This window comes from Apis laboriosa, unplaced genomic scaffold, assembly GCF_014066325.1.
Source record: "Apis laboriosa isolate Shangri-la unplaced genomic scaffold, ASM1406632v1 scaffold105_cov147, whole genome shotgun sequence".
In the NCBI taxonomy this organism is placed as follows: domain Eukaryota; kingdom Metazoa; phylum Arthropoda; class Insecta; order Hymenoptera; family Apidae; genus Apis; species Apis laboriosa.
In genome coordinates this window covers 1,649,110-1,664,008 of record NW_025220714.1, presented here as the reverse complement: position 1 = coordinate 1,664,008, position 14,899 = coordinate 1,649,110, and the positions used below count along the sequence as shown (strand labels likewise).

Genomic DNA, 14,899 nt, shown 5'->3' with positions numbered 1-14,899 from the left:
CTCTCTCTCTCTCTCTCTCTCTCTCAAACGAATATCGGTTTAAAAAGAAGGGAAGAAATTGGTTTTCAATCGATAAAAACCTTTTTCGAGATAATTCGATTGACCGATGGAGGGATCGAATTCTAAGAGTGCGATGATAAATCGCGAGATTCGCTCGCACCGTTATCGTTCCGGTTAAACGATTATCGATAAAGAATCCGAGATACGATTACTCGGAACAGAGGTGGTTTGAACCGATTCCTTTCGTAACCAATAAAATTTCACACCCTCTCCACGAAATTTTATTCCTTACGGATTTAAAGTTAATCCCGCGTTAAGATTCTCAACGATAACAATCTTCATATCTCTCGTATTTCTGGTCGAATACGCATATTTACACGCTAGATATGGATAACTCGACGAGAAGGGAAAAAAAAAAAAAATATTCGTATGAAAATTAACCGAAAGAGAAAAAAATCGCGAAGAGAGGGGAAAAAAGTTTCGAACGAATGAGATTCATTTCGAGTTTTAATTCGTCAAATATCGGGTGGAGAGAGAGAGAGAGAGAGAAAAAAAAAAAAAGCGCAACGTCCACTCTCGTAACGGGGCGAACTGTTACGTAGCGCGCGACAAATATTGAAACTACGCGAATCGTGGTAAAAATGGGACGATAAAAAATGGAAAAAAAGAGAGAGAGAGAGAGAGAGAGAAATGGTGGTGGACGGAGATGGATGGACTCTCCGGCCGAGAGTCGTTTCACGCTCACCTGTTTCAACCAAGCTGTGGTATTCCGCCTGCCACCGGCCTGATTCCCCGCCATTGTGGCGGCCAGCGTCCTCTGCTGTGGCGGGATCCCGGCGTCGTCCGTGCCGCCCTCGATGGCAAGGAAGATGAAGCTGCCCAGCAGGGTGTAGGCCACGAGGAGGGCGCATATGCCGAGGTTTATAACGCAGCCCTTGAGAAACGAGTGGTGGCTCGCCTTGTCCGGCACCCCGCCGAAGCAAAGGCACCTCACTTGCCTCGACGGGTGCGTTTTCGAGCGGTCCACCGTCGCCGTCGCAGACCTCTTCAACGACGACGTATTGCCGTTGTTCGCGGGCTTGAAGCCCTCGTAAGCCCTGTAATGTCCCCTTTCCTTCTCCATCCTCCCTCCTCCTCCCTTTTTCCCTTCCCTTCCCTTCGATCACCCCTCGACTCTCTCCTCCTTCCGCTCTCGTTTGTCCAACGCCGCCTTGCCAGCGCCTCTCGTTCGCATTTGTCGAACCGACGTGCAGGCCAGATAACGATCCCTTTTCTTCTCCGCCGCTGTTCAATCGGTAAACCGACGAGACATCACGTCGAGACGAGGCCGATATCGCGTCATCACGATCGATATCTGTGGTGGATAACGCGGCTATTTCTCCACGATCTCCTACGCCATCGTCCACGCGATCCCCGATCGTCCATCGTCCACCTCGACGGCATCGCTCTCTCCTCTTCCGAAATTCGAATCCCCGCCGAGGCAACAATCGACTTTATATTTCTTCCTTGTGTATCCTTTCTATATATTCCATCTATTGGTGAACGGCCCAAGGAGGGAGGAACCCAAAAGCGACGGCTCGTCGCGGAAAGATTTTTTCGGAGAAAGGCGTCGGATGGATGGTCGGTTGCGAGAGTCGGCCGCCACCACCGCCTCTCCGATCCTCATTTTTCTTCTTCTCCGCTGACGCTGTCCCTCGATCGAACGGAACGGAACGGAACGGAACGGAACGGAATGGAATGAAACGAAACGGAATGAAACGGAACGGAATGGAATGGAATGGAACGGAATGAAACGGAACGGAATGGAATGGAACGGAACGGAACGGAACGGAACGTTGGAGATATTTTCGTGGATATTAGTTGGAGGGAGGGGGGAGCTCTTTATCGAGGCACGATCCGCCGTTTTTCGGTGGAGGGGGGGGAGGGATATTGGTCTCTGAAGGTACGCATACGGTTAAGAGATATTTACGGCCGGCCAGTGCAATAACGTCCGACTCGATCTTATTGAAGAATCCGTGGCGGTGGCGGAGGATCTTGCGCAACGCATAATTCTGCTTTTACGGGCAGCGAGAATCGACCATCCTCCTTCTTCTTTTATTTCTTCCTCGTTCATTCGAAGGAAGAAACGTTCGATTAAATCTGAGGATCGTTCTCTGCGGCACACGCGTCACCTTCTCCTTCACCTTGGAAACTTAAATAACGCGGAGCGAATTTCAACAAAGTGTCTCCGCGAGTCACTCAAACTTTTCCTCCTCGTGGTTCCTTCGCGGCAGTTTCTGGTTCCCCTCCCTCTCTCTCTCCATTCTTGTCGCGGAGAAGAGAGGAAAAGGCGAGTTCAGGCCTTCGTTCGAAAGAGCAGGCATTTCCGGGACGAGGATTCTCGATGCGCCATGACACGAGCTCGCGTCGATCCTCGTTTCTCCTCCATCGTTCCTCTCTTTCTCTGTCCTCAACGCATCGTCGATATCGCGGCGAGAGGCCGCGACTCGGATCCGTGATGACGCGATTTGCCTCGTCCCTCGTCTTTCGTGCTTTCGTTTCGCACGTAAATCGCGACGATCTTTCTTTCTTCCTTCCTTCGGTCTCGAGTAATCTGCGAACAGAAGCGGAGAAATAGGATCGGTCATTGGAAAACAGAGAAAATTGAAAAACGAAAGAAGAAGAAAAGTATTAAAACTATAGCTCGATTGTATAGTTCTTGAGAACTATAGTATAGTTCTTTGAGAAATTTTGGATAGAGGAGGAGGAGGAAAAAAGAATTCTCGCTGAGGATTGAGAAACAAAAGAGGAAGAAAGGTATATACGAAAAACTATAATTCAATTGTAGTATATACGAAAAATTATAGTTCAATTGTAGTATATACGAAAAATTATAATTCAATTATACTATATATGAAAAACTATAGTTCAATTGCAGTATTTATGAAAAACTGTAGTTCAATTGTAGTATATACGAAAAATTATAGTTCAATTGTAGTATATACGAAAAACTATAGTTTAATTCTAGTATATTCGAAAAACTATAATTCAATTATAATATATACGAAAAATTATAGTTCTTTGAGAAATTTCGAATAGTTTTTTAGAAGAGGAGAGAAAGCAAAAGGGGAAAGGCGACAGAAAAAGAAAACTATTAAAACTATAATTCAATTGTATTTATATATAGTTCTTTGTATAGTTCAGTTGTATTTATAATAGTTTTTTGAGAAATTTCGAGTGGCTTTCTAGAGGAGAAGGAAAAAAGGAAGAGGAGGACGTTTTTCAATTTTCGCTGAGAATTGAAAAACAAAAGAAAGAGGAAAGTATATACTATAGTTCAATTGTATAGTTTTTTGAGAAATTTCGAATAGCTCGGTGTCCTTTTTAGAGGAGAAAGGAGGGGAAAAAAGAAATGGGGGGAGGGCGTTTTTCAAAAATAATTCAAAAACAAAAGAAAAAGAAACATATATATATATATATATATGAAAAACTATAGTTTAATTGTAATATAGAATTATTGTAATATATTTAATTGTAATATAGAATTAATTGTAATAACGAAGAACTATAATTCAATTATAGTATATACAATATGTAGTATATACAAAAAACTATAGTTCTTTGAGAAATTTCGAATAGCTCGGTGTCCTTTTTAGAGGAAGAGCGAGGAGAAAAAAGGAAAGGAGAGGACGTTTTTCAATTCTCGCTCAGAAGTGAAAAACAAAAGAAGAAGAAAAGTATATACGGAAAATTATAGTTTTTTTTTATCGGTTGTAGTATAATTTTTTGAAAAATTTCGAATAGCTCTTTAGAGGAAGAGGGATAGCAAAAAAGGAAAGGGGAGAAAAAGAAAAGTATTAAAACTATAGTTCAATTGTTATAGTATTCAAACTATGGTTCTTTGAGAAATTTCGAGTAGCTTTTTAGAGAGAGGAGGAGGAAAAAAAAAAAAGAAACAGGAGGACAGAAAAAAAAAAGTATTAAAATTAGTTCAATTGTATTTATAATAATTCTTTGAAAAATTTCAAGTAGTTCTTTAGAAGAGGAGAGAAAGCAAAAAAGGAAAGGGGAGGACAGAAAAAGAAAAGTATTAAAACTATAGTTGTTGTAATTGTAGTATAGTTCTTTGAAAAATTTCGAATAGCTCTCTAGAGGAGGAGAGAGAGGAAAAAAGAAAGGGCAGGACGTTTTCAAAAACAATTCAAAAACAAATGAAAAAGAAAAATATATATGAAAAACTATAGTTCAATTGTACTATATACGAAAAACTATAGTTCAATTGTAGTATATACGAAAAACTATAGTTCAATTGTAGTATATACAAAAAATTATAATTCTTTGAGAAATTTGGAATAGCCTTGATGTCTTCTTTAGAGGAAGACAGAGGAGAAAAAAGAAACGAATTCTCGCTGAGAATTGAAAAACAAAAGAAGAAGAAAAGTATATATGGAAAACTATAGTTCAATTATAATAGTATACTTCTTTGAGAAATTTTAAATAGCTCGGTGTCTTCTTTAAAAAAGGAGGGAGAGGAAAACAGAAACGGGGGAAAGTTTTTCAATTCTCGCGTCGCTGAGAGCTTGTATAAAGTGCGAAATGTTGCGTGGAATCTTGGAATTTAAATATCGGCCGAGATCCAAGTCGTGCCCAGGATCTCGAATCACGCGTGGATATATATCGCGAATTCGAGGGCTTTAAACCCTCGTTGATCCCGCTATGAATTTATGCATGTCGAACGCTCGAGAAATCACGTACCATATATATATATATATATATACAGACTGTTTCCACTCGAGACGAATCGATTTTTCCTTCCTGATTCGCGCCGTCGACTTCCCACCATTTTTATCCGGCCGGCCTTCCGATTTACCGACCGAGTATCACTCGCTTCGAGGATGATCGTCGATTATGCCTTCTCTATTCTCCCTTCTCCCCAACGTTGGACCGGCACACGAATTCCAAAGAACTTATCCGCGATTTCCCAAAGGGCCCTCCTCGATAATTCAACGTCCCCAAGAATTCGACTTTGTCCTCCGTCCTCCGGAATCGCACCGTGCCGCTTCTCGTCGTTTCTTCTTCTCTCGATATTCGCGGACACCGCGCTGACACCCAAATTGTCTATATATTTTTTTTTCACAAACGACACGCGAAATAAAAACGTAGAGGTTGACGAGACTCCATCTCCATTCTCGTCGCCTTGAATCGGGACGAACGAAAGGGATTCGATCGAAATACGATTTCTCTGATGCCAGAGAGCAACTTTCTTTCTTTCTTTTTTCCCCTCCCTCCTCCTCTAAAGAGCTATTCGAAATTTCTCAAAAAATTATATTATAATTGAAATATAGTTTTCCGTATATACTTTTCTTCCTCTTTTGTTTTTCAATTCTCAGCGAGAATTATTTTTTCCACTCCCTCCTTCTTTAAAGAGCTATTCGAAATTTCTCAAAAAATTATAGTTTTTCGTATATATTACAATTGAACTATAGTTTTTCGTATATACTACAATTGAACTATAATTTTTCGTATATAATGTAATTGAACTATAATTTTTTGTATATATTACAATTAAACTATAGTTTTTCGTATATATTATAATTGAAGTATAGTTTTTCGTATATAATACAATTGAATTATAGTTTTTCGTATATAGTATTGAACTATAATTGAACTATAATTTTTCGTATATACTACAATTGAACTATAATTTTTCGTATATAATGTAATTGAACTATAATTTTTTGTATATATTACAATTAAACTATAGTTTTTTGTATATATTACAATTGAACTATAATTTTTCGTATATACTACAATTAAACTATAGTTTTTCGTATATACTACAATTGAAGTATAGTTTTTCGTATATACTAAAATTGAACTATAATTTTTCGTATACTACAATTGAAGTATAGTTTTTCGTATATAACACAATTGAATTATAGTTTTTCGTATATATTACAATTGAAGTATAGTTTTTCGTATATACTACAATTAAACTATAGTTTTTCGTATATACTATAATTGAATTATAATTTTTCATATATACTACAATTGAAGTATAGTTTTTTCGTATATATTACAATTGAACTATAGTTTTTCGTATATATTACAATTGAACTATAGTTTTCGTATATAATACAATTGAACTATATATATATATAAAAACTATATATATATTTTTATATATATATTTTTATATATATATTTTTTATATATATAATTTTTCGTATATACTTTTCTTCTTTTTTTTGTTTTTCAATTCTCAACAACGCGAGAATTGAAAAACATCCCCTTGTTTTTTTTCCTTTCCCTCCTCCTCTAAAGAGCTATTCCAAATTTTTCAAACTATACTATAATCGAACTATAATTTTCCAGTATATAAAAAAATATAAAAGTATAAAAAGTATTCTCAACAAGAGAATTGCGAGAATTGAAAAACTTCCCCTTGTTTTTTTTCCCCCTCCCTCCTCCTCTAAAGAGCTATTCCAAATTTTTCAAACTGTACTACAATCGAACTATAATTTTCCAGTATATAAAAAAATATAAAAGTATATAAAAGTATATACTTTTATTTTTCTTTCGTTTTTAGAAAGGAAATTACGAAAACGAGATCGGTCGAGAGGAGGAAAGGCCTGTCCCTTCTTTTCTTCGGAGTCGAGTGGTCTGCGTTCCGTTCCATGGAAAGGAATGGAAAGTTGGAGCGAAAAGTTGACAACCGGTTAGGTTGAGCGTATTTGAACGGTAAAATTACGTTCGATTGGGCGATTCCCTCGGGACGAGGACACGCACTTCCTTCCTTCCTTCCTTCCTTCCTCGAGGAGAAGCCGCGAACGTATAAAAGAGCACGATGAACGAATTCGAAACTTGTCGGATACCAACTCGATGCTAATTTATTTCGACCGATCTCGCTTTCCACCGAAGCCGAACAAACGATCCCTCCCCTTTCTCGAACGAACTGCCAAGACTCGCGATCGTAAATCGGTCAACGGGCGTCCTGACCCCCTCCTCCCTTCGCCGTTTCTTCCTTCTACGAGGCTTGTATATCTCCTCGTCGATCGACAGTTTCTCCACCCTTCCATTCCTTCCATTCTTTTACTCTCCCCCCCATCTGGATCTTCCAAGGTTTTAATTTTCGAGTCACTTTTTTATTATCAGAAAGGAATATTTACGTGATTATTCCATGGAATATTTATTTATTCTCGTTTAAAAATCGTACGATTTTTTTTCGATCGATGACAATTCTCGAATGATAACAAGAGAATATCCGTGTATGACGAAATTACGTTTCCTTCTCTCTTTCTCTCTGCAAGGATTCTCGGCGATTTCTTAAATTAAACCGAGAACCTGTTCTCGGTGAAACCAAGTATCGGTCTTCGAAGTGATAAAAAACCGTCCCGTCCGAAGATTGGTTGGCTACATTAGCATTTATAACCAATTTTCGAGGCCGAGAATCGTGAGAAGACCACGCCACGTTGGTCGGCTCCGCTCTTCGTCAGAGGACTCGTGGAGAGGAGGAAGAGGAGGGCGGGGGGAGTGGTTCGGCCTCCGCGAAAGGGGAGGGAGTAAGGAGAAAAAGGAGAGAGAGAGAGAGAGGGAGAGCGAAATGCAATTTCTATCCATCCCGCTGGCGGGTTGGTACCAACCACCTGTGCTCGTCTCAGCGACTTTTAAATTCGTACCATTGTCGGTTCTATTTGCTGAAAAATGTTTATTCAATTCCGTTTACCGTCACTGCAAGATATTTACCCGCTCGCTTTTGCCCCAATACCACCACGACCGATGGGAATTGGACGAGGCCGAGACGCTGAGAGAGAGAGAGAGAGAGAGAGAGAGAGAGAGAGAGAGAGAGAGAGAGAGAGAGATATTTCTCTCGAAGCAAAGCGAGGCAAATAGAGCACCACAGGCTGTGTTAGAATGGCTTCAGTTTGCGAGATGTGATGATTTTTTGAATCGATACTTCTTCCCCCTCTATTCGATTCGGAAAATCGAAAATTTCGGGGCACGGTATTCCATCGATGCGAACGTTGCGAGCAACGTTTTTTGGAAAAAGGTAAAGCTCTGTTAAGGACAGGGTTTGTTTGAAACGGTAATCTGGCTTTTATTTTCAACGGTACGAGTATCGTCGATATGGCCTACAATAATAATTTACGAGCGGGCATGGTTTTCCAGATCTTTGATTCAAATAAAGATAAGCACGGCCACTTCACATTTGCCACGTTTACGCGTCATGCGATGGACTATCGTAGGAGCGGACACCAAGGGCCCATCCTTCGAAGCCGCCCTCCAACGCGACCATTGGTCTTTAGAATCTCCTCTCAGTGTGAATTTTTCCCGAAAGGCGAGGATTGGAGGAAAAACCAAGGCTCGCGATAGATAGTGTTGCAGTAGAGTTGAAAATAAAAGTAGAAAATTAAGATAGATAAAATTCGACGAAGATACAGTTAGAATTATTACGAATAGCCGTAAAGTATTCCACCATTCGTTCACTCAGAGCTCATAATATACGAATATACTACAGTTCTACAGTAGTAGGTGATTCGAGCAGTTTAGATCAGTTTAGATATTCCATTTGTGCAATATTCAAAGTTTTAAGAGTCGTTGATCTCGAAAAAAGAGAAAAATGCACGGTGATTCGAACGACAAGGAGTTAATTGGACAAAATTACTTTTCTTCCCGATTTTGAGGATATTTAATTGAGGAGATTTAATTTTTAGAAAACATTACCGATTTTTATTGTATAATTTATTACTTCGTTAAAAATATATATAACGTGAAAATATATAAATAAATAAAACGTATATAGAAAAATAAAATATATGATATAACTTGAAATAAAATGGAAAAGAACAAAATTTTAAATTTTCTATTTCTCATATCAACTATTATCGCGTGGAACGACGAGGAACATATAAAAAAAAATCATTGACAAATTATTGCATTTATTTTGTCGGGAAGCAGGAATGACAAAAAGTGGCCACGCTCGGACAAATGACGATACGTTTCTCGCAGCTGTTCTCTCAAACTTTATCATCGTCCGTTTCCTCGCATACGCGAGAGCATCCGTATTTCCGCATTGAATCCTTTCCAGAGAATTGCACGTGTACCATACCCCCCTCTCGAAAGAGTGTTGAGGACAATTTTCTCCAATCTTTAAAACAAGCGGACGAGAGTGCAATCGTACGCCACGAACAATGTACCTATAGGTTAATTGGTATCGATCCAAATTATCGTACCCGAGACCACAGATTTTCGTGTGTGAACGAGAATTTCGAACAGGAGATTTCGAAGATTCGGTTAAAATCCGAACGACTATGAATATTGCGCAGACGCGGCGTTTGAACCGACGCTATTGCCACCTACTGGCGTACGATCGTACTATCGTTTATATTGTGAGTTTGAGCGTACGTGAACGTTTTAATTATATATGGCTGACCAATGATTCAAACTGCAATTCTAACTCTAATGTAAACTGTATCGTTGCTGAATTCTGTATTCTATTTTTATTTCAATTAAACTAGAAGACTATTCCCCATGGTTTCTCTTCCAATTAATTTCGAAGGATTTGATTCTCGAGTAGCAAAATTGGGCAAAATTTAATGATCAAAGTTATTTCGATAATTTATCGTTCCAAACATGATATTTGCTTCAAGTAACTTTATTACGAGATTTTTAATTTTTTCAACGAATTTATTCTGCGCTTTGTGCAGGATCAAGATTTGCGAAGTGTCCATTGCTGTTACATCTCTGTTTAACTCGAGGGAACTGTATCCGCTCGTAAATTATCATTGAAACTGTTGAAAGCTATTCGAGCCGTTGAAAATGAAAAATCCAGGCCGCTTCACGAGCCTTGCCCTTAACGTATTTACTGGAAAATTGTACTCGTGTTGCGCCCAAGTGTAACGGATAATCACTTAACAAGAGACAAGAATTAAAATTAAAGTCGAGATTCGATCATTTTCCGTTATATGTACTTATCGATCGTTCGATTTGATAAAAGGAGGAGGGAATGAATCCAGGCGGCGCAAATCTCTCGAAAAAATATCGCGGAAAGGACGAAGAGCGGAATATTTTTCGGAAGAGGAAAAGAATAAAAAGACGAAGGAAGCGTAATAAAGAGAGGAGAAGAGGGAAGGAAAGAATGGAAATAGCAGAGATAACAAGACGGGAGGGGATGAAGATGGTCGTTGAAAAGAAGAAAAAAAATAATCCACGACCCGGTTTCTTTCTCACGCACGGTATACTTGATACGTAACATCGTCGAAATTCGTGTTTCGAGATGAAATTCTCCTTGTAAGTGTACACGCGCCACTCGCTAGAAGAGTCCTTTGGAGCGATTTAACTCGTTAGAGAACCGCGATGACTCCGCCAGGAGAAGCGTAACTTCGTATTTTCCAGAATTATCGATGCGAGCAACTTCGTCCTAGCGTTTTTTCCACCGTTCGAAATTTTCATGAACGATGCTCCAACGAGTCGAGAGAGTCGCGTTAAATGGTTAAATCGACGAAAATCTTCTAGTGGAATTCGCGTGAGAATAATCGGAGAGAAAAAGTTGACGAGAAATTGAAATCGGTAGGGGGAAAAGTATAGACCATTGTCATCGATGTTTACGAACGTTGGACAGTGGTGGGGGAAGGGCGCGTGTCGGACTAATTGGAAGTTAATTGCCGGTATAAATGTTGCGCTATTTACCGTGGGCGAGGCTATATTACACACGTGGTTCCACGTGTCGCAATATTATTGGTCGGCGATGCGACGTTGTCGCGCGTTGGATCTTGTCAAGCGGGACATCGTTATTAGTTCTGTTACAAAGAGTTGCCAAACCGCGTCGGTTTATGAGCCGCGAGTTACCTCTCTCGATTCCAATCGACGCGTAGTAGTAGTAATAGTGATAGTGGTGGTAACAATTCGACCGGCGACTGAATTTTGTTGATAAACGTTTCGACGGATTATTATTCGAGCATCGGACAGCAAGCAAGCTCCAGTCAAAACCACTTAGCCGACGTTCGATCGCGCCGATAACTCCGAGGCCGTTGATTGTTCCCATCTATTCGAATTATAATATAACGCGAAATATCGGGTGTCCAAATAAGTTTTTTCCTTCTTTTTTTTTCTACGATCGTAACTTTTGATCGAATTCGAATTACTTTTTCGTAGCGCTGTCCGAAACAGCGTTCTTTCGTTTTTAGGAAGAGCCGCGATCAGCGCTGAGAGTTTTCAGTCCTGCGCGACAATTTATTTACTTTTTTGCGTTTCAGCTTAGGAAATAGGCTGTCGAAGCTGTCGAAATGGTTTGCGCGCTACTATCTTACGGAACGTGCAAAAAGTCGTAGCAAAGATTCAAAGCCGGAAATTTTAATTTGAATATTGCATTTAATTAATATAGAATAAAGAAGAAAATACAAATATACAAATATTGAAAGAATAATTGAAAAGAATAATAAAATTTATCGATAATTTATAACGATTTAAATTAAAGTAGATGTTTCGAGAAGTCGTATTCGTTATAAAATTGAAATTCGAACGTTTCTTAACCATTGAAATGTGACTCATCGATTATCAATTAATTCTCTGCATATTTTGTTTAATCTGTAAACGTTTGAAAACAAGATTACATAAGATTACATCGTAACAATTATTTTTTATAAATTTGAAAATGAATTTTCTTCATTTTTGATACATCATTTGAATCACTGTGCGCCGTGGCATCTCTCCTACGAGAAAACGCAAACGATCGAAACATCGAGCGACAACTAATTTCCCGATAATACATAATTATCAGAAGGGAGAAGGGAGGAAACTCGGGAAATTCGAGTGGGAAGACGCCGATCGAGAAACGAAACTCGATCGATCTAAACCATTTCGGTTGGGGAAAAACTCGATTTTTCCACTTCCGTTGCCATTTTCCGTTCACTTCTGTTCATTTCTGATTGTAAACGTAAACGCGCCTATAAACGGAGGCAAGAGGAGGGGGGGGGGGGCGTTATTGGCGTTACGGCGGATCCCGCAATTGGCCCGAATCTCGGCCGCTCGGCAAAGAGTCGGCAATTTGGTTCAGTTTATTAGCAGGCTATGCTCAATTATCGTCGGTATGACAATAATTTGGTCTCGTTTGGAGAGGGGGCGCGCGCGTGCAAACCTGCCGAATCAGCCGGTGGAATTAACCGAATGAATTCGAATTGCGCGGCACGTCGATCGATCGCCAACCTCTCCCTCCCTCCCTCTCCTCTCTCTCTCTCTCTCTCTCTCTCCTGCTCCTCGTATTATTCCAGATTCTCGATGCAACGTCGAAATTGAGCCACGTCCACGCGCGTATACGCGCGCTTCCTTCATTAACGGAAGTAAGCCGAATTAACGTTCCTGATCGCGTGGGGCTAAGCGAGATTCGTTGTTATTCGCCGATATTACGAAACGGAAATTAATTAGATTTTCTCCGGCCACGGACAGATGGACGCAACTATATGAATCGGATTTATGGATCGTTCTTTTTCATTTTATATATATATATGAATTGAAGCTAGCCATTCTCGACAAGAAACCGTTATATTTTTATCATGCTTCTCTCGAACGCGAGTTACAAGGATTTCTCGAAACATTTCAGCGAGACGAGACCCGTTTCACCCGTTTTGCGGAAACTTTCTCGTTTTTGTGGAAAAGTGAGGGGAGGGGGGAAATCGGGGAAAGTTTCGCGGGAGAGGGAAAGGGAGAGAAATTTGCAACGGGCGAATGGCAAATCGTATCAAATGTTTCCAATCCTTTTATATATATATATATTTATTTATGAAAAAAATATATATATATTAATAAATAATTCTATTATTTAAAATATATATGAATAATAAGTTTATTTATTGGTTAAGTAAAGTAAAAAATTATTTATAATTTTAAATATTAATTAAATATATATATATAATATTATTTATATAAAAATAAATTATATTATAGTTTTTAAATTAATTGTTTTAATGAATTGTATATAAAATTTTAAAGTTTTATCAAAAATAATCAATTTTTGATAATCAATTTTAATCAATCAATTTTTTATAATAAATTCTGAAACAATAAATGAATTTTCTGAAAACGATACGTTTCGAAACGTGCGTATAAATCCACGGAATCGCAATCTTTTATTTCCATTCGAGAAAAGACGAAAGTATACGTTCACTGTTCGATTTTTATCTCGTTTATTACTCGTTATCTTAATGTTGGTCATGTCGCGTTGAATACGCGGATCGAGAGGGAACATTATCCAGGCGGAGGATATAAAAATTGAAAAAAACGATGAATTCATGGATACGACACGAGATGGACACGTTTCTCATCGACAATTTCTTTCCAAGAGATAAACGTTGAGGTGAAACAAGAATTCGCGTTTGCCTGTAATAATTTCAAAAATAAAGGAGAAACTCAGAATAACTAGCCTCTCGATCCTCTCGAAAAAGAAGAGAGGAGACAAGTTTGCGAAAGTAGGCGACGCGAATTCCTTGTTCGATTCGAAGGAACGAATAATCCATTCCCAGCATAATCCAACTCGAAGGATCGATACCCATCGCTCGGTCGCCCCCGTTTGAGAAGCATTTGATCAGAAATTCAGACGGGACGGTCGAGTTTCCAGGAGGAGGAATAACCAGGTGGATATACGTATATTTTTCGGATATATTCGGAAGAAAAATGTATAGAAATGAGGCGTCTGGCAAACTTCATTTTCAACTTTTTCCACGTATCGCCAACCACTTGGCCCGCATATTCCATTTTCGAACGAGACGCTGCTCTCCGCCCGCTCGAAGAAAAGAGAGGGGGGGGAGGAAATATTTATTGCGTAACCCCGCGAGCCGACACCCGACGACGCGAAGTTTGAACCGTGCATTTATCACGGTTGCGAAACTGCACCCTTTAAATCGCTGAATTAATATTTCTCAACGCAACATCTTTCCAACTTTCTCGAACAAACTTGCCCCGCACGCGTACCGAATATATATACATATATATATATATATATATATATATATAAACCCGAATACATCGAAACCAAGCGTCAAACACCATTTTCTCGTTTCAGATATATCGGAAACGGCAGCTTTCCTCGAAATTTCACGCGTCATCGTCTCCTAGATTTCTCGTATAAATCCAGAATTTCAACGTGTTCCCGGCCAACAATCGCTCGCCTTTTCCCATCCGCGTATTTTATCTATGCGTACGCGAATTCATAGATACATATATATATATATATATTTGCGAGGGGGGACACGGGGTCGAACTCGACGATGTTGACAGTCGCAAACAAATTGTCGCGGCGCGAAATGACAAATTAACGGGGCGGGCCCATTCATACGGACACTGATTAATTGCCATTTACTTGCAAATTTCGAGGGCGTTGCGCGCGTTTACACCGAGGGGCGCGTTGCACGTCCAAATTCGCTTCTGCGGCTGCTACCGCCGCGTCCACGCGGCTTGTTGTTTGTCATTTGTTGCGGACTGAATTAACACCGACCGCACCACGCCGAAATCCCCCTACCTTATTTCCGACCGAAATCTTTTTTCAGAAAGAGAGAGAGAGAGATAATAACACGGATTCTATTATTTTCGGATTCGTACGAATTCGTCGTTTAAACTCGTACAGTGTCTTGTACAGTGAGTAATGGGTTTATTAATACGAAACAATGTGTATTTATTTTTCATTTTCGAATTTATTGGGAAATAATTGTTTCGACGTAAAATTCTTATACGTTAAAATTTATTCTTTTCACTTTTTATTTAAGTATTTATCGAATATTTTCTTCCATTTTATTTCTTTATATATTCGTTTATATTATATGTTATTTTTAACAAAATAATAATAATAATAAATATATAATATATAATAAATAATAATAATTGTAATAATAAAAAGCAATATTGTCTTCTAAAAGTTCTCTGTATAAGG

The 14,899-nt window shown here is 39.0% G+C and overlaps 1 protein-coding gene across 1 annotated transcript in view; it reads right to left on the bottom strand.

Moving 5' to 3' along the window:
- The window catches only part of LOC122720856 (TWiK family of potassium channels protein 18-like), a 45,925-nt gene extending 44,802 nt beyond the window's left edge, over positions 1–1,123 (bottom strand). Inside the window, exon 1 of the mRNA XM_043947894.1 lies at positions 746–1,123. Coding sequence (XP_043803829.1) covers positions 746–1,123 — 378 coding nt within the window. The remainder of the gene's footprint in view (positions 1–745) is intronic.
- Between the last annotated feature and the right edge of the window lie 13,776 nt (positions 1,124–14,899).